Source organism: Spermophilus citellus (genome assembly GCF_964194105.1).
Source record: "Spermophilus citellus genome assembly, chromosome: 4".
NCBI classification, from domain to species: domain Eukaryota; kingdom Metazoa; phylum Chordata; class Mammalia; order Rodentia; family Sciuridae; genus Spermophilus; species Spermophilus citellus.
The window spans coordinates 17,873,699-17,893,409 of NC_138185.1; the positions used below are offsets into that span (position 1 = coordinate 17,873,699).

General features: G+C 53.5%; 1 protein-coding gene across 3 annotated transcripts; it reads right to left on the bottom strand.

Annotated features, from left to right (window-relative positions):
- Window positions 1-53: 53 nt before the first annotated feature.
- Window positions 54-17,589, bottom strand: LPIN3 (lipin 3). Of its 3 annotated transcripts, XM_081290217.1 has the most exons (22): window positions 17,509-17,589; window positions 13,546-13,599; window positions 13,180-13,379; window positions 12,032-12,127; window positions 10,832-11,100; window positions 10,549-10,632; window positions 9,670-9,790; window positions 9,167-9,506; window positions 8,317-8,416; window positions 8,018-8,178; window positions 7,539-7,632; window positions 7,348-7,417; window positions 5,640-5,732; window positions 5,521-5,564; window positions 4,763-4,901; window positions 3,501-3,649; window positions 3,213-3,299; window positions 2,619-2,771; window positions 2,326-2,440; window positions 2,140-2,243; window positions 1,804-1,996; window positions 54-167 (listed from the first exon to the last, which is right to left on the bottom strand). In XM_081290217.1, the coding sequence occupies exons 3-21, from the start codon at window positions 13,369-13,371 to the stop codon at window positions 1,852-1,854; spliced, it is 2,556 nt and encodes an 851-aa protein (XP_081146343.1). In that variant the 5' UTR covers window positions 13,372-13,379; window positions 13,546-13,599; window positions 17,509-17,589; the 3' UTR covers window positions 54-167; window positions 1,804-1,851. The 3 variants fall into 3 exon arrangements, with proteins under 3 accessions (XP_081146343.1, XP_081146344.1, XP_081146342.1); XM_081290218.1 differs by lacking the exon at window positions 54-167 and having other exon boundaries at window positions 484-1,996; window positions 10,549-10,629; XM_081290216.1 differs by lacking the exon at window positions 54-167 and having other exon boundaries at window positions 484-1,996.
- Between the last annotated feature and the right edge of the window lie 2,122 nt (window positions 17,590-19,711).

Below are 19,711 nucleotides of genomic sequence, written 5' to 3' on the forward strand. Positions count from 1 at the left end.
CTTACCCAGCAGCACCTCCCAGCCTTCTCTGTCCAGCCTGCATGCCACTTCAGGGGCCACTGGATGAATGGTCTTGGTTCACCTCTGCACAACTGTCCCAGCCATCAAAAGCCAGTGCTTCACAAACTGGACAATTCAGGATAGTGGTCAAGGCAAGGTCATCGTGCCTGAAGGCCAGAGTCACAGCACACATTCCAGAGTCTGCAACTTGCTCTTCTGCAGACACACCAGAGTTAGCAGCTGTGCAACTCTGGGCCCATTCTCAGACAGGGACCACCCCCAGTTCCCTCTGCCTACGAAGGGCAGTTAAAGCGCTTGGGGGCTTCTGTCACTAATTGTTGTCTTCAGGAAGGTGACTCCCACTGGAACTGTTGTCACATCTGGCAGCTTCACAGATGCCGTTTCTGAAGGACTGGAGACTACCAGGTGTTTCCAGCTCCCCCCTCCCCGTGTCCTTTAGGACAGAACAGCAGCACAGAGATGCAACCTAAAGTTTTCTTTATTCCTTTTGATCCTCCCTCAAGGTGAGGGCACAGGCAGCTGTAGACGCTCACAGAAGGAAGCATTGGATCCAGGCAGTCTGTTTGGACATGATACCCCAAGGTCTCCCTTTCCTTTCCTTCCCTAAACAGGTTTTCAGAGCACTCTGGTGCCGGTAGGGTCCTTTCCTTCCAGTTGGGGGAAAATCTTTCCCCCAGGTCAGTACTTCTCACCCAAGAGTGGCCTTCATGGGTATCAGGGCCTGAAGGAAGCCAGACCCTGAGAGGCAGGCCACAGCTGGAGTTCAAGGGGTCCAGGCCTTGCTTTTAACACCCTTGCCAGCTCCCAGCCCTGCCAAAGGTTCACAAAGTGGTGAGAAATTCACAGGACAATTGGAAAAAGCAAGTTGTCCTCAGAGACTCTGGTGTCTGCTGGGGCTCCTGGGACTCAGTTTCTCCCGAGTAGCATGGGCCTCCTGTGCTGTTTGTAGGTCCCATAGCCCTGCCTTCTGGTTTCTGGATATTCAGTTTTATGCCCTTCTCTCGGGCACTGTTGGAGGAGGGCAGATTCTGAATTAAAGCTTTTAGCCCGTCTAAGGTGCTTTCTTCAAAGACAGCGTCAGCCTCGCATCCCACAGCACATCAGGCATGTGCTTGCTTAATAGCTATGCATGGAACTGACCAATGGAGGCCAGGGCAGGGTGGTCAGCGAACACCATTTCCCCTGGCAGGGTTGGAGGCTGAGTCCTCAGGGAATGGGCTGAGAGGATCAGGGACATGCTGGAGAGTGGGGATGGGACAAGCAGGAGCCACACTCTCTCAGCCCTCAAGTACCCCTGAATCCCCTTTCCCGGACTTCAGAGGCACCGTGGAATATCCAGGCCTGGGACTGAGATACCAGGGTACCAGTGAGGGGAAGCAGTGATGCCTGGCTCAAGAACTGTGGACCAGAGCAGGGCCACATAAAAGTCTGGCTTCAGATGGTCCAGGCTAGGGCCCCAGAAGGAGCCGGGGGAGCAGTGTTCTTTCCAGATGCTACTCAGTCACCCCTGCTGCTGCTGACCCTCAAGTCTCAGTGGGGCTTCTCTCTTCTCTCTGTCCTATCAGGAGTTGAGGCAAGGTCTCAGGGTAGCATCAAGGACATAGAGAAGATGGTAAGGTGAGAAACATCTAATTGCCACAGTTCAGGGCCCTGCTGAAGCCTGAACCAGCTGCTCCACCTGCTTCAGTTCAGAGAAGAGGTAGGGTCCCTGTGGTCACCCGTCTACCTGCAGCCCTCTTCTTCCCCATAGCACCGAGCTTCCAACCCCCATGCCCTAGATACCCTGTCAGTCCTGGGCCAGGCCAGGGAGGAGGGGCCTCCAGAACAGGTTCAGGCAAGGGAGTCAAAGTCCACGGCAGGCAGGGGCTTCCGCCAGTAGCAGAAACTGCTGTATTCAGGGTTGGCCAGGTCTGCGCAGGCTCCGCGAGCCACAGGCGGGAAGAGGAGCTCCACGACCTCGCTGAGCCGCTCGTACCTGTGGGCAGAACAGAGCCTGAGCGGGGCCAGGCCTCGGCCCCCACCTCAGGAAGTGGGGACTCAGGATCTTGCCAGGGAGGAGGTAAGATTGGGGCCCAGGGAGAGGCCAAGGCATGGGGATGTGGCAGGGCTGGGCCTCACGTGGACTTGTGGTTCTTCATGAGCTCCTGGATGAGCTCTCCACGGGGGTTGACTGTGAAGATCCGAGATTCAGGTAGGCCCACCTGCCGGTAGGCAAAGACATCCTGTGGAGGACAAGGACAGTGGAACTGAGGCCGCTGGGGCTGGAGAGGGGGGGACTCGGCCCTGGGGAGGGAGCACACTCACGTTGGGCCTGTTGCCAAAGGCTGCATGGAAGGGTTGTCCATGGGGCAGAAATAGCTGCTGGATGTCACTCAGGCAGGCGACCTTGAACACCTCTGGCTTCTTCTCGATTACCTCCCTGGGACAGCCATGGCCACAGCCAGGGAAAGAGGCCAAGGAAAGCAGAAACCAGAGGGCAGGGGCAGGTGACATGGGGTCTGATCTAGCCCCAGCCGACACCCATGACTGAATGCTGGCCTGGTTGCACCTGTCCCTCCCTCAAGGGCTTTGGGCTTGTTTTATGTAAGGGTGGTTACCTGTGGAGGGCCGAGAAGAGGCTGCTGGGAGATAGCAGGATGGGGCCCTTGGGGAGGCCACAGCCGTCCTCACTCACCCACTGCAGGTAGCCCTTGGTAAGGTCAGCCATGCCGATGGCCCGTGCTGAGCAATACAGGAATTTGTACCCATTTCTGGGGGGTGGAGGACATGTTGGAACAGAGTCATCAGAGACTAGCCACTCTCATCCTGTCCCCTTGGCCTCATCCAGTTCAGCCCAGCCTAACCCTGGGGCTCAGGTCTGCAAACCCAGAGAACTTTGCAGAAGGAGATGGGAGGACTCAGGAAGAAGGGCTAGGCCAGGGCTGAAAGAAGTGACCTTAGTAGCTGTCCTAGCTAAAAGGAACATGGACATAGTTCCGAGGCCCAGTGGACCAGGACGGAGGAGGGCTTACCCCTGGCCTGAGACCAGCAGGCACACAGCTCACTAGGAAGAGGGTCTCAGTATTCCATGGACCTGCTAATCTGCCTCCCTTGTGGGCCCTGTTGTTTCCCAAACCTGGCTTCCAGGGGCAGAAGTCAGGATGGCCTAAGTACCCTTTCACTCCGTGCCTTAGCCCCAACCTGGCACTCACAGGTGGATTTTGTGGTAGAGACTGGTGATGCCCTGATGTGTCCAGTCTTTCCCCAGCTGGGGCAGAATGTGGCCCAGGGCATCTGACCTACAGACAGAGAAGAAGAGTCACTCTGAGGCTGTCCTACATGGCCCTCCTCTTCCATGTGTATAACCCAGTGGGGCCCAGCCCCCAGCCTCAGGATGGCCTACAGGAAAGGAGGGCCTTCCACACTGTCCCCCACCTCTACACAGACCCAACAGAGTCCCCAGGCCCTCCTTCCCCTCCCCCTGGCCAGCTGGGCCTCACTTGGTGATGGTGCCATCAATGTCGGAGATGACCACCTTGTCGTCCCATTTCCACAGGTAGATGGTGGCCTTGCAGCGGCAGGTGCCCTGGTACTGGGTGGTCACACTGAAGACCACATCATTGGCACCTTCATGAAGGTTCAGGCGCCGCTGGGGCCAGGTAAAGAGGGGCACATTGTGATCCAGTATAGACAGGCATTATCCACCCCTCTCCAACCTTTGACCCCCATGGGCTTCTCATTCTTCTCTTCCTCCCAACTCAGGACCCTTCCTGAAGATAGCCAGACACACGCATGTGGGCAGAGGATGCTCATGCTGGCTAGGGCCCTGCAGAGTGTAGGGCACAGGAGCCCTAACTTCCCTGTACTCTCCAAGATGAGTCTCAGATAAGCCATGCCTATGATTTGCCCAGGCCAAGGGTCAGCCCAAGGTTGGGGCTACTTTTGGCAGGGAGAAACCCCACTCCACAGATGGAGTCCTATGGGGGTCTTCATAGAAAGCCTAATGTACCTGACTCAACATTCCCTTAAAGAGAGACCCAGGCCAGCCAGGCATAGTGGCATATTCCTATCCGCCCAGGAGGCTGAGGCAGGAGGTTTATAAGTTCAAAGCCAGCCTCAGCAACTTAGTGAGGCGCTGTCTCAAAATAAAAAGGCCTGAGCATGTGGTTCAGTGGTTAAGTGCCCCTGGACTCAATCCCCAATACATCTCCCTCCAAAACAAAACAAAACAAAACAAAATGCAGGCCTATATGTGATCCACTGAGAAAAACAGAGGCAGCTGTTTACCAAAGCCAGTTGGCTGACCCTGAGATGTGTGTGAGCTTGCACCAGGCTGGTCAGACCCTCCTAGATCCCTCTTGACCATGGAGCCACACACAAAGAAAAATGTCCCTGTTACAAGTGCCACCCATTATGAGCTCGGGGACCATGTGACTTGAAGGACTGGTGTTGCTAAAATACAAAGGGCTGTTATCAACATTTGATTCCATTGATATGGCTTCCAAAGGCAAACCCAGAGCCAACCAGGTCACTGCAGGTAGATATCTCAGGAGGATACAAGAGAGGACTTTTCCAATCAGAGCATCCCACAGAGAAATGGGCTGGCATGGGAAGAAGTGAGCCCCTGCCTCTGGCCTTTAGGACAGCTGCCCAATGAATGGATTCTGGCCTTTGGTAACCAGTCTCAGCTCAGCTCTGAAATTCTGGGACAGATTCAGCTCAGCCCTGCTCCTGCTAGAAACACACGTGTGCATATACTTACAATCTGATCAGAAGTGAGGCGCAGGGATTTCTTGTAGGTGAGCATGCAGGCTGGAGTGCAGGGTGGTGGAAGGGGGACCTCGAGGATCACAGGGCTGTCTGGGGCATCGTCCTCGCTGCTCAGGACTTCAGTCTTCTCCCTGCAGGCAGAGCGGGCACTCAAGCCACCTCCCCCATGCAAAGGTGCTTCCCTTAAGTAGGTGCTTACTCTTGGCCCAGGCCCTGAGCAGCCTGGAACCTGTCCCTGATACTCCCAAGGCTGCACCTCCCTCTAGGTGTCACCTGTGTGGGGTGGTAACAAACACCTGGGTGATGGCTGGCAGTATCCACCCCAGCAGGTAAAAGCAGATCAGTGCCCAACCTCAGTGTGTCTCCACTGCCAGGACGCAGGGCCTGCTCTGGAGATGCTTATATGGGATAATAAGCCCCTAATGTGTGTCTTGGGGCTTATTCCCAGGCTCCCCTTCTTTGGCTTCAGCCAGCCCATCCTCAGGAGGCTGAGTCGAATCAGAGGTGAAAAAAGGAGGCCAGATCAGCCAGTCCCTGTGGGATAGGGGAGAGAGTGGCTTCACCCCTCTTCAGCATCGCAGCCGCTTATCTGAGTGCCTGTTCCAGCCCTGCCATTTCCTGGCTGAGGGATATTCGATGTGTCTCTAGGTCCCAGTTTTCCCATCTGTGAAGTGGGAACATTCTCAAGGAAAAAGAACCATGGCCTGGCCCCAGGCCCCAGCTGCAAAGTCACCAGCGGGTCCAACTCACCCCTGCTGCTCCCTGGCTGTGGTTTTCTCCCTCTGGGCACTGCGCTGTAGGAAGAATATCCATCACTGGACAGCCTCCAGCCCCATGCTGGCTCCACCTCCTGAACCATGACCACCTACCTCCTCTGCTGGGAAGTCCCTGCGGCGCCAGGAAAACCACCACCGCCCACCCTTCCGGGGCATCTTCTCCTTCTCCAGCTTGTCCACGGTACTCTGTGGGCAGATAGAAACCATGGCCGTTCTTTCTGTACCCCACACACCTTCCTTACATTGCCCTTGGGACTCCCACAAGCCCAGAGTCTAGGCCAACCCTTCGGCCAGGTGCTGTCAACATCTGGGGGCTGAGAAACCATGTTCACTTTCCTCCTGAGAAGTGGTGACTCATGGAGCTGTGCATAGGAAACTAAGGGCCATTCCCATCCCCCAGCCTGACCCAGCCCAACCGCAGCCTGCCCTCCACATCTTGTGAGTCAGTCCCCTTGCTAGAGGGCCAGAAGGTAGAGCTGCTTTGGGAGTTTCTCAAGAACTGGTCCTCCACATGTGATGCTGCCAAGTGGCGGCAGGAAGGACAGTCTATAGCCGGGACACCCTTCAACCTCCAAGATAGACACAGGTGGCCTCCTGAGGCCAGGGATCCTATTTCATGAAGAGCCTCCTTTTCTGTATGTTCCCATCACTGTTTAACTGGGGGGAAACGACCTGGTGAAAAATGCTGATTAGATCTGTGCTAGATAATTTCAGGGAGAGCCCAGACCTAGGCCCACCAGACACATTAGCGTTTTCCAGAAGCAGAACACGGAACCTAAGTCAGGAGGACATGTTGGGCCATCTGGCATACCCCTTTTACTGGGGACAGGCTTATGGTGTGTGTGGGGGGGCTTTCAGGAGCATCACATGGTGGATTTGTTTGAGTAAGGCAAAGGGAACCAATTTAGGGGGTTTCCTTCTCATGGGCTCTGGGCACTAGCTCAGACCCAGAGCCAGCCAGAGGTTGGAGCTGAGTGTCACCAAAGGGAAGCACCAGCTATCAACATCTGGTTGGTAATGCTCTTTGGACAAGCCTAACTGAACCAAGAACCGTGGGCCAGGCAAGGGGAGGCCCTAGATGACTCCCAGAGAGGCAGAAGTACAGGCCAGCTGGCACTGCTCAGGAGGGAATGTCCTCTGAGAGCAAGGGCAGATGGCCCAGGAAGGGTGGAGATTCTGGGAGGGAATGAAGAAGCTGGGTCCCTTCCCAACTCTAGGCATCCATACATGCCGTTCCCTGCCCCAACCTGCTCAAGCCCCACTCATCCTCCAATCTGCCCAGTGTGCACTCGCCTAGCAGCTCCTGCCATTGTAGGCCCTCGGAGTACCCTGGACCTCTCCTTTCCAGCACTCAGTTGAATTTTATGTTCATTTGATGATTCTTTTATTTGCTCCATCTTCCTAGAGGGTGGAGACAGTTTCTATTTGATTCGAGACTATGCCCAGTCTGGGCCTGGTCATTTGAGGTGCTCAACACCTGTGGTGTGCTGATCCCATTCATCTTTCAGATCCCAAATCCTCCTGTCTAAGGCAAGCTCCAGTTTAGGCATCTGTCAGAAGTGTATCCCCCTCTGGTTTGCCCTGAGCTCCTTTGAAGTAAAGTCTAAACCCAACAGGATCCAGCCTTGCTTAGGAAACCTGAGAAGGATGGGGCAAGGCTGGGGGGACCTCAGTCTCCTCTCTCAGAATGGGTCTTGTAGTTAGTAGCCACAGGCTCCCAGGCCCATCCCTGCTCACCCTCCACTTCCTTGCCAGGGCCTCCTGACCCCAAGCTACAGTTCCATTGTGTGCTAACCATTACCTCAGGCAAATTCTTCTGAAAGGCTTGTAGGGAAAGGATCATGGGGGCAGCCACAGCCCAGTTATAGTGCCTGGAGAGAGAGAGAATGGGGTGTTGGGGCTGCAGCAGTCTCAGGGTCATGGAATTGGGAACTTCAGGCCACCTGCACCCACACACCCCTCCCCAACCCCACCCCCACCCCCGCTACTTACTTCTCATTGATTTTCACCACTAGGTTTGGATCATCCAGGAGTCCAGGATTTTTAGCGAGGTCCTGGTAGGAGACCACATGCTGATTGAACTTCTCTGGGCACAGAGGTGGAGAGTGAGGGGTGAGGCTGGCACATCCCACGTATGACCCACTGCCCACGTATGACACCAGGCTCCCCACACTCTACCACATACCTCCTACCAGTTGGTTCTCTGACCTGATAGGGTTCCTCCCCTCCTACAGGTGTTTTTTTGTACCTGATCCGACCCCAGGAATCAAGAGATAAGTCACAGCTCAGTGTCAAGCCCCTGTCTCGAGGGACTTAGGAACGCCCCGCCCCTGCTGGTCGAGAAAGAGTTCCACCGGGCACAGCCTGACCTAGTCTCACAGCTCTGCCCCTCCCAAGGGGTCTTCTGTCCTCTCCTGTCCTTTGGAATCTGTGCTTATCCTCAGAAGGGCTCAGTATGTGGATGAACATACCCAGGGAGATATCCCGGCTGTCAGCCAGTCCACCACAGAGGGACAGCGTTATGGTGTCCACGAAGTCCAGAGTGGATTCTGGCACAGGTTTGGGGTTAGTGTTTCCCAGGAGCTTCTGGCTGCTGGGTTCACTCCACCTCCTGGCCCCAAGCCCACAGTCACTGGGGATGAAGGGTCAGTAGGGACATAAATACAGAGAAGGGAGACATGGGTTCGCATATCTCCCTGGCCATTGACAGCTGATCTATGGCCCCACAGGCCCCAGTCCCAAGACACCCCAGCACCCAGATCCCAGGCACCTCTGGGGGAAGTAAAGGGCTGCATTCTCAGAGTCCAGGGAAGACAAGTCATCCAGGTAGATGTCACTGGGGCCCAGATGCTGGCTTCTCTTCAGGGAGCCTGAGGGCAGAGAAGGGGACACTGAACATGGCTCAGTAGTGAGCAGCATACGCCCCTTGCCTGTGAACAGCCTAAGGCCGTGCTGGCCAACAGAACTTTCTGTGATGGCAGAAATGTCCCATGTCTGACCAGTGTGGTAGCCCCTAGCCAGGCACATGTGGCTGCTAAGTACACTTTAAGATGGGGTTAATGTGACACACAAACAGAAGATTAAATTTTGCTTAATTTTAATTAAATTCAATGTTACTTAGCCATATATAAGCCAGTGGCTACTGATTTGGACAGTGCAGGCTGAATGTCCTCCTGCCATTCGCTGTAAATCCCAGCTCATGAATGGACAAACATCGGGCCCTGCTCATCCCCTGTCCCAACCCCCTCCCCCAGCCACTCAAAGCTCCAGCTGCCCTTGCTCCCCTGACACAACACCTCTCTCCCTCCTTGGCACCCCCATTCATGCTAGAATTCTCCTCCCCTGCTCCTCACCGGGGTGGAGCGTGATCTCCCATCAGCTCCAGAGTTACCAGCTCAGAGAGGTCCTCCCTACCCTGGCTCCCACCACTTGCTCTGCTGTGTAGCCCACCTCTCACCTTCTTTCTTGTGTGTACATTGGCTACACCCTGCATGGTAAGCCCGTGAGGGCCGGGGCCAAGCACAGTACTGGGCCCACTTGGTGCTCAGAAAGTCCCTGCAGTCCCAGAGCCCACCCAGGAGCCATATGAGGCCAGCGCCAGGGGTCCCAGCAGCACTCACCTTTCCCCACAGAGGCCTCTGGCTGCCTGGCGGGAACAGGGCCCTCCAGGGTGGCCCAGCTCCATGATTTGGAGTCAGGAGAGAGGCCTGCATCCCCAGAGCTCTGAGTCTTGGTTTCCTCGCTCTCTGGGGTGGGCAGAGGAGGGGCCAGCAGAGTCTCTGTCCATTGGGACTCCACAAACAGGCCAGCCCCTGCCCCTGTTTGCAGGATTGGGGATCCCAAAGGGTCCACGGCAGCCACAGAAGAGCAGGAGGTGCTGGGTACTTTCTGAAGAGCAGAGATTGTCCCAGCGCCACCTGGAGGGACCACTGTGGACTCAGGCCGCTCAGCTTTGGCTACCTTCAGTCAAACAAATATGGGAAGATATGGGCTGGTGCAGGACCCACCTTCCACACCCCAGAAAGCTGTGGGGAAGTGGCCCAAATTCATCATCCCAATCCTAACCCAAAGGGCCAAGGAGCCCCTAAAAGGCAGGGAGTGGGGGTGACATGGAGGAACTTACCTTAGGCAGCCTTCCCCACGCCCACTGCATATGGGACTCAGCTCTCAGGGGACTGGACTCTGGGGCCCGCAGCTCCAGCTCAGAGTCACTCTTAGGGGACGGTAAGCCTTCTGGTAAGAGGCTACGGGAAACAAGTACTCAGAGACCTGTCCCCTCATCAGCCAACACCCCATCACCCAGTCCAGCCCTGAGAAAAGTATTTGCAACACTTTTATGCCTGTGTTGAATCCAGAATATGTAAAGAATATGTCAAGTCTAAGTCATCCCAGTCCTATAAATATATAAAGAACTCCTATAAGTCAATAATAAGAAGGAAATCCAGTTTTTGTTTTTGTGGTACTGGGGATTGAATCCACAGGGCCTCCCGCATGCTAGGCAAGCGCTCTATCATGGAGCTACATCCTCAGCCCTGTTTTCTTATTTTTTTATTTTGCTAAGTTGCCCTGGCTGGTCTCGAGCTTGCAGTCTTCCTGCCTCAGAGTAACTGGGATTATAAACACGTGCCACTGCCCTTCGCTGGAAATCCAATTAAAAAATATATACAAAAAACAAAAAGGAGGACAAGATGTGACTGTTTAATGGGTACCGGGTTTCCTTTTTGGAGATAAAAACTTCTAGAACTAGCTAGTAGTGACAGTTGCGCAACATGGCAAATGTGCATAATGCCACTGAAGTTTGCACTTGAATTGGTTACAATGGTAAATTTTACTCTATTGTATTTTGCCACAATTTCTTAAACTGGCAAAAGACTTAAACACAGAGAAATACAAATGGCCAATAAATAGATGAAATGGATTCTGTGTTGTTTGTCATCTTAAAGGTATAAAGCGAAACCTCTGCAGCCCGGAGTCCCAGCCTGCAGCCCACCCTGCAGCTTACCTGGCCTGGGGCGCAAACTCGCCATCTGAGTAGGGGTAGATGTCTTTGGACTGTGGTGAAGATTCCCCTTCCAACTGAATACTGCTGAGGGAGGACAGGGAAATGTTCTGAGAGAGAGCAGGACACCCCAGGCAGGGCATGGAAGCCTGGACCTCAGGGATTGGAAAGGTGAAGCAATTAAAGCCCAGAGAGGTCAAGGAACTTACCCAGAGCCACAGCATCAGCAGAGGAAGAGAGCATTTGAACCCCAGGTTGGTGTCCCCACAACCCAGTCTCTACACACCCTGGGGGCTCTGGCCTTGGCTTTTCCAGCGGGGACCGCTCACTCTCGGTGCCTGCCTCGAGTTCCTCAGAACTAGAATCTGCTGCCACTGCATCCTCCTTCCGCTTGGGTTTCCTCCTGCGACGCCTCTTCTTCCGCCCCGCAGAGGCCGAGCCCACCATGACCAGGCCCTTGGGCTCCTTAGCTGTGCCATGCAGGGAGTTGGAGGGAAAACCCGACAGGCCCCCCCATGGGATGGGTGAGGTACACAGGCAGGGAGGCACGTCCTCCTGTGGAGCAGACCAGGGGCAGGGCTGGGAGGGCTTGAGCCAGGTGGGGGTGTCCTCACCCCTGTCATTCAGAGCCTGACCTGAGGCCCTGGCCCTGCAGGTAGAGGTGGCAGCAGCATGGCCCTGCAGTCACTGCTGCCTACAGAGTTCCATAACAAGGGTAGAGCAGCCCCCATCCCAGGGAGCCACCCACCACCCCAGCTGACCAGAAAGAAACCTGGGTCTTAGCCTCTTGCCTCTGCCAAGTCCGTAACAGTGGACACCTTCTTCTCCTTTAAGCCTCAGCCAGAAGCCATTTTCTCCAGGAAGCTTGCCTTGACTACCCCAAACCCCAGTTCCAACCCCCTTCACTGCAATGACCACACAGGCCCAGGATTGATGTATGTGTCTCCCACATTAGTCTGGAACTTTCTTGAAGGGCAAGAATCAGCCTTTGTCTGAGTCTGCTGTCTAGGGTCTGGTATACAGTAGGAGCTCAACTAAAGTTTGTTCTCACAGTTTAGACTCCTCCCTGGGCTTGTGCTGGGCCCCGCCCCCTCATGCAAATGAGGCTCTTGTTTCCTCCACCCACACACCCCTGTGCCCAGCTGCAAGGACCAGACTGAGAACAAGCCAGACCTTGTGCCTCTGGACCGTTCTTCAGTGCCCTCCTCTCCATGCTGGCCAGAGGAGGCCTCCTTTCTATTCCTCAGGGGCCCCTCTTCTGAGACTTTCCCAACTCCCTGGCAAGCGGAGTCAGCTGGCTGCCCCTTTCTCTGGGATCCCACAGCTTATCCCCTGCCCAAGGCCAGCCTCAGGGAACTCCCCTGCATCAGACCTCAGCCAATGGAGAGCTCCCAAGGGCGGGGACAGTGACGGATCCCCAGGCCCCACCCAGAGGGGGCACCAGTGAAGGGGCCAGGCAGGCACTGAGGAGAAAGGCGACTCTCACCTCATCGCTGTCCAGCTCCTGGACAAAGAAGGCCTCCCCGCTGTCCCCCAACTTCATGTGCAGGTCCACCGGCTCCCCATTGATCTCGATGTCTACCTGTAATGGGGGGTGGTGGGCCAGGGATGCCCAGTCCACTGGCAACTCCCTGCTGCCCCAAGCTCTGCACTGGCTGGAGCTCTCCCCCCACCCCCACCCCCACCCCCACCCCGACCTTGGTATGCCTGGATGCTTGTTTATCACTTGGTTTTCATGTTCCTCTCTCTCCCACACCCCACAAGAACAGGGCTGCAGTGTCCCAGCCCCCAGGTTGTTGACTGCACGAACAAGGATGAGAATTACCACCCGCTGGGCCATCCTATGGTGTTTTGTGTAGATCATCTCACTAATGGCGACACAACAAACCTTTGCAGTAGCTCCTATCATTATCTCCACTTTATGGATGAGGAAACTGAGGCTTGGAGGTTTAAGTAATTTGTGGGGAAGCAGCCTCACAGCCAGTGAGTCTAGAAACCCCCAAACTCCATAACTCACCTTCTCAACCTCTGAGGTACACTGTCTCCCACAGGTTACACTTTCCTGTCACATTCTGGAAAGTTCATGGTTGCCCCATCAAGAAGGGGATTGGGTCCACCATACTCACACGTGGAACCCGGGTGCTAATACAACTTTCTATCCTGTTCTCCTGAGCCCTGTATAGAATGTGGGTTTACAGGAACTAGCCTCTGAATATAGCTCTATACGTGGCCCTGAGAAAGCATTTTCAATTCCTATTTACTCTCCCAAGCCACCACTGGGCAGATAAGATCATGCACATCCGTAGCAATGAGGGACTGGGCTGGGAGACAGGCATGACTTAGCAAGAACACAGATGGGTTCTTTGCAAGTTACAGCCAGGTCTCACAGCTGCAAAACCACGGTCGGCCTCACTGAGCTTCTTCCATGGGAAAATGGGAATAATCCCAGACCAAAACCCTCAGCCAACCCAAAAACCTTCCATGAAAATGGAAAAAGGGAAATCCACGCAGAGGATGGATCCTCACCTAAGGGAGGTCCAGGTCCTCTCCTGGGACGGTCATGGCTGCCCTGTTCTAAAACCACCCTCTACCCCCCACCCCACAGTGGCCACCTTGGTGGCCTAGAGCACTCACCACCTTCTCCCGGGACCGCAGGACGCCCAGCTTGCCAAACCTCACGTGGAAGGGTGAGCACCGGAAGGAGCCGTCCACCTGCTTCACCACCAGCACATCGATGCCGCCACTCAGCGTGGCGGGGTTCAGGCCCCGATACAGCTCCTTCATCGTCCCAAACACTGTCCCGGCCAGCTGCCCCACGTAGTTCATGGCTGGTGCTGGCAGAGAGGCAGTGCCTTGGACCAAGGTCCCTTTGTGGGGAGGCTTCTACAGCGGACCGCCCAGATGTCCAGGCTCACTTGGTGTCCTGCCTCAGAGCAAGAGAACCTCTGAACAGAGGGGACGGTTGGGGGATGGGAGCCGCTCCCTGGCTGGCCCACCAACCTGCTGTGGGATCCCTGGACGGCTGGCTCCTTTCTCAACTGCCGATCTCCACATCTGTTAAAAACAAGGGCACAGAGTAAGACAATACCTGGGTGCCGGTGCTTCTAAATGCCATGACTCACGATAATGACCATGGGCTCAATGGGCATGGCTCACTTCATCGTCACAACAACCCTGTGAGGCTGGCAGAGCGGGTGTTATTACTCCTGTTTACAGATGAGCCACAGGAAGATCAGAGAGGTGGAGTGGCTTGTCCAGGGTCTCACACCTAGTAAGGAGAGGACCTGGGTTTGAATCAACCCCATCATAAACCGCCGGAATGATCCAGCTGTGAAAACTGGACAGGATAGGCAATGGGGGCAGCCTCATAATAAATCAGGCTCAGGGCCCTGCTGGGTGATGGCAGCTGTTTTAAAGGAAGTGGGGAGGAGGGGGTCTCTGTTTATCTAAGAAATGGGTTCATCTGTCTTGCTGCCTCCTGGTCCTGGGAGTTGGAAGGGGCATTTTTTTGGCCATTGTGGGGGACCAGGGGTAGGAACACCTCAGGGACCTAAGACTTCTTAGCCTTGTTCCTGGGGCCAGTAATCCAAGGCAGGGTCTCCCCTGTAGCTGGAGACTTAAGGCCACAAATTCCAAATTCCTTCCCACTTCCCGGGTGGGATGCCTGTTCATGGTCCACCCTGCAGTGCAGGCCCATGCCTGACCCCAGGGTCTCCAGATTGTAGTTCTCAGCCCCCAGCTGCAGACCAGGACTTGATCAGATAGGCCCTCAGACCCACATTCAGGCTCTGGGCCAAAGCTTGTCCCTCCCCCAGCCAGACCGGTCCCTCCAGCTCTCCCACATCAGGCAGGGCTGGGTGAAGCAGCAGCAGAAGCGGAAGGCTGGAGGAATAGTGGAGAAAAGCCAGGGCTATCATGAGAGCCACCTCCAAGCTGGCATGGTGTCCACTCTAGCAGTGTCAGCTCAGTAGCCCTGCCTTGCTGGCCAGGCCAATGACCTGCTGCATCTGGATGTCAGGACCCAGACTGTCCCACCTTCACAGCGCATCTGCCTCTCTTAGACCCGGTACCACAACCACACAAGACCACCCCTTGAAGAAGCTGAGTGATTTATCCTAGCTCTATTAAGCCCATAGGGCATAGATTTTTTTTTTTAATTGTGTGTGTCTGTGTGTGTCTGTAATGACTCATATCCAGATCTCCTAACTCCATACCATGGGCTCCTTCCAGTCCTTGGTCCCAAAACTATACCACAGTTGTCTGGCGAGGGCAACCCAGCCCACAGCAACCTTTGCACAGTCTTGTGATGCCCTGAACTAAAAATGTGGTCCACAGACTGGCAGCATCATCGTCACCTGGGCACTTGTTTGGAATATAAAAACCCAGGCTCAGTTCATCTCTCCTAATTTTCCATTTACATTTTAATAAGATCCCCAGGCAGTGCCTGTACCCTTTAGTGTTGGAGAACTGGAACAATCTTAGTATGCACAGTCCACAGCCTACTCTTGGAAGAGTTTGAATGACAGGATCCCCCACAGACAGCATTTCTCAGGTAATGCTGCTGTCCTGTCTGTCCTGGGATGGCAGACCAAGCAGTGGATTCCTTCAATATATGTCAGAACTTCACAAATACGAGGCCTGATTGGAACTGCTAAAACAAAAATGGGGTAAAATGAAACTCTTTGGATCCCTTAACATGTCATTTTAAATTCAAAGACTATTTTATCTTGAAGGTACCTGCCAGGTGGGTAGGTGAGAAACTCCACTTTGGTCTCTTCCTAACACTAAATTCTGTGACTCTAGGTCTGGGGAGACAGATTGACAAGGACAGATATCCATCTGATGATAGCAGGGCTCTAGAGTAATGAGCCCAGGCAAAACAGAGGACTCAAAAGCTTCCAGAAATAAAGGAGTAAGCACGGGAGGGGCAGGGCAGGGGTGGGGGCAAAGGTCTGGCCATTGGAGGCCTATGCCTGAGGTATCTGCCCTTTAGAGGACAAAAGGGCTAGAGTAGGAAAGGAAGGTGGCAGCTTAGCTTTTTCTAGTAGTTTCTCAACTTCAGCAAGACTGCCATTTGGAGCCAGAGATTCTTTGTTGTGGGGAACTGTGCATCGTAGGATATTGTGCAGCACCTCTGATCTCTACCCATTAGATACTAGTATTATTTCCTCTCTTGCACTCCCCATTGTGACAACCAAATTCTCTCCCGACATTGTTAAATGCCTCCAGGGTGGGGGTGGGGAAGCACTGGTCTAGTAGAAAAGAGCTGAATGGCAGAAATGGGTATCCAGGGGGCACTTGGACACTACTCAGATCCACCCATGGAGTATTTTCAGGCAAGTAACTTGCTGGCCTTAGTTTCCCTCCTCTGAAAAAAAGCCTCAATTCAGAACCATCTCGGTTTGAATGTCATGGGCATCTAGAATTTTCTCAACTCTGTTTTCCCCTGTCCCACCAGTGGATGCTCCCCACACCCGCCTGTTTGGTACTTTGGGGGCCTCCTGTGAGCCAAGCCCTGGGTTCCTCCTTTCTGCCTACATGCATCACGGAAGGTACCTTCTTTCCCCAGGACCCAGCTCTGCCTACTTAGTCTTCTCCAGACAAGGAGCTCTACTTGGCTCCCCTATTTTATCCCCACCCTCAAACTAACATGTCTAAAATCAACCACTTCATCCTCATCCCCTGGAAGCCTGGTCACCTGAATGCCTTTCAGGACTCACTGACTGTCTTTTGATCCAAGCCCTCTGAATCCTATCCCCAGGATGTACTGTTCATCCAGCCCCTACTTCCTTCTCCTGCTGTCCCAGGCCAAGGCTTTATGACCAGATGTCCTGATCATGGACTTTATGGGTAAGGGGCCGTACTGCCTGGGTTCTGATCTCCACTCTGGCACTCACTAGCTGTGGCTTTGGGCAAGACACTTCATTTTCTGAGTCTTAGTTTCAGCCTTTGAAATGGGGATAATATCAGGTGTGAGTAATTGATAAATAATTTGTGTAAAGCTCTGATGTGCAATAAATGCCCACATGTGTCACCTAGCAGAAGTAGCAGCATCTTTTTTTTTTGGCAACATGACAGTCCCACTTACCCAGGCTGATCCTGTAGGTATTGCAGTAGGTCAGCTTCTAATACACTGCTTGCAGTTGAGAGCTGATATATTAACTTGCCATTCAAATCCCCATTTTTGTAAAAGGAGCAGGTGCCCCCCCGCCCACAGTCCTCACAGGGTGCCTTAATCAAGCCTCAGATCCCACTCTGGGAATGTCAACATGCCTTGCAGGGTAGGCAACAACACAGGGTAGCCAACAACTCTACCATGGGGAAGCTAGGAAGAAGCTGCCCTTGGTCTCAGCTCTCAACCCTCCAAGTCTCCCAGATTTGGGTGTGGGAGGGTGTGGTTCTCCATCTAGGACCACAGGCAGTAGCACTTCTTCTTTTTTTTTTTTTTTTTTTTTTTTTTTTTGTGGTGCTAGGGATTGAACCCAGGGCCTTGTGCATGCAAGGCAAGCACTCTACCAACTGAGATATATCCCCAGCCCGGCAGTAGCACTTCTATTGCTCTAAAAGAGAGAAAGTGTCACCCTAGCTCCCTAGATTGCCTCCAGTCTCAAGGCAAGCTGGGTAAGAGTCAGACCCGGCTTTGCAACTGAAGATATTAGGTACCAGAGAGTATGGTGCCCTCTCCAAGGTCACGGTCAGTCTGGGCAAAGCTGGGCCAGGCTTCCTAGGAGGTTTTGGTATCTCCCCTCCAGATTCCATGTTCTCGTTATCTAAGGAGCTCACAGCTCCTGAGCCAGGGAGAGGGAAGAAGTGAGGACGGACCCACCACCCCTACGCTCCCATCTCAGTGCTAGAAGTGGACTCAAGACCGCAAACCTAAAGGAAGAAGATCAAGTGGCTGGGGAGAAGGACAGCGTGGGAGGGGAGAGGGACATATCTTTCCTGGCCCAGATTGGGCCCTACCTGGGAAGCTGCTCACTGGACCTGCTGGACCCGGAGCCGCCGCCTCTACCTGTGCGCACAGGCTCAACAGGTAAGTGTCCTCGGTCCGCACTCACTCGGAGCTTCCGCCTCCTTCGGGACCGGAGAGCCCGGCTCCACCCCTTCCACCAACCAGGTGCGGCCGCGCCCAGGCTCCACCCTATCCTGAAAAGACCCGGCCCCGCCCCGTCTCCACGCCCCAGGGAGCCCTTTCTCGGGAAGAGGCTGGGGCGGGGCCAGACTCCAGGATCCGCCCCACTCCCGCTCCACCGCTGGCCCCGGCCCACGCCTTAGAGTTGCTAGATGGAGTGTCCCTGTGGCCCGCCACTTGCTCAACCGCCAGGAGTGGCGGCAAAGCGGGAACTTTGGCACTTTGCTGACCTAGGTAATCCAGGCTTTTCTTCCAGCTCGTTCTGTGACCTGAGGCGAATTCTTTTCCCGGTGTGAGCCTGTTTTCTGCTTTGTCAAAGCGAAAAGTCACCTTGCAGGATTTTCGAGATTACAAGAAATGACTGTGAGATGCCGGGTTGGCCTGGTGCTCAAATTTCCTGTCCTGGGGCAGCTTTCCCTGAACCCCCTACACCTTCAGTTTAGACAGGATCCTACAGTCATATGCTTATATAGCCCACAGTTGCAATTTCATATTGGCTTGAATGACTATTTGATTAATGTGAGGTGTTTTCTCTCTGTGTGTGTGTGTGTGTTGCTGGGGCCAGCGCTCTGTCACTGGTCTTCACCCTTGAATGTCTGCCTTTCTATTTAAATTTGAAATTCATGATATATTTAAATTTGAAATTAATGAGAGCACGTCACGTTCATACTTACACCCCAACGTTCAGTACAGTTCCTGACTTACAACAGGCAACTCCTAATCCTTCTTTCCATTCATTCCATACATATTGACAGTAGGCTCAATACCTCCACTGACCAGCAGAGGGCAGACGGTGACCGGCCTTCTCAGCAGCTGAGCTCCCTTTCCACTTACAGGAGTCGCGGGGTGGACAGGTGAGTCCAGGTGAGTGCCCAGGTAGGCTCAGGACCAGAAGATCTGCCAGGTCTTGTGCCACCGGCGAGACCTGGGCCAGGGAACGGCTTTTCCCTTGGCATCTGTGGTTCGTGAGCTTGTCTGGATCAAAGACCTCTAGGACAACCTGTGCATATGTATGACCCTTGCAAAGAAGATGCTCTGAAAAGTATCAGGGAAGGACTTTAAAGAGCAAGGGCACTGAGGAAAAGACTTAGAGGGGTGGGCCTGCAATGGCAAAAATCCAGGTGTAGAAAAGTACTGGGCAGTGAGAAGTGGAGGGCTGCTGCCACTATTCTGTGACATAAGGTGACAGTACTTCTTATTTGAAAGTTGTTTTCATTTTATTATTAGTCCTGAACCCAGGTAGTGTCTTGGTGCTATCACAGAAGAGCCTTGTTGGGATAGAGCAACCTTAAGGTAGCCAGGGGGTCAGTGTCATGACATAAACATGTCCCTGGCAGCATTATTTATAGAATCATTATATATGACAGAAAAACCTTGATGCATCAGGAATTTCTCAAAGAAATCTGAGAAGGAAAGTGGGAGAGTTTATTGGTTGGGGCTACAGATGCTAAGCTACCTTTGTTTGTTTGTTAATCTACCTTTTTTGAAGCTCTGTTTCATCTGCAAAATGGTATAAAAGTTACTATGCAAAATTTTACTGTGAGGATTTACAAGGTGAACTAAATCAATGGTTTTCAATCTTGACTGCAGTTGGAATCACTGTGCCCTTGACAAAGAAGGATGCCCTGGCTACTGGGATTTTAAAAACTCCCAAGGTGGTTGTATGTGTAGCCAAATCTGACAACTGAACTAAATAAAATGCTGAACATAGTACAGGACACAGGAGTCATTCAGTAATGTTTATCATGTTTAAAATAAAATCTTTTAAAGACAGGGTTTCACTATGTTCCCAGTCTGGCCTGGAACTCCTGGGTTCAAGTGATCTTCCTACATCAGCCTCCCAAGTAGCTGGGACTACAGGCCACACCACCACTTTAGGGTTATTTCCCCTTTTCTTTTTCAGTACTGGGTATTGAACTCAGGGATGCTCTGCCACTGAACTATACCCCCAGCCCTTTTAAAATTTTATTTTGAGACAGGGTCTTGCTAAATTGCCCAGGTTGACCTTGAGCTTACAATCCTTCTGTCTCAGCC

Coding starts and splice junctions, on each gene's coding strand:
- LPIN3 (XM_081290217.1), bottom strand. CDS start 13,371: ATGAACTACGTGGGGCAGCTGGCCGGGACAGTGTTTGGGACGATGAAG. Junction 8,417..9,166: donor AGAGGCCTCTGTGGGGAAAG/GTGAGTGCTGCT, acceptor CTCTGCCCTCAG/GCTCCCTGAAGAGAAGCCAG. Junction 1,997..2,139: donor ATGAAGAACCACAAGTCCAC/GTGAGGCCCAGC, acceptor TTCTGCCCACAG/GTACGAGCGGCTCAGCGAGG.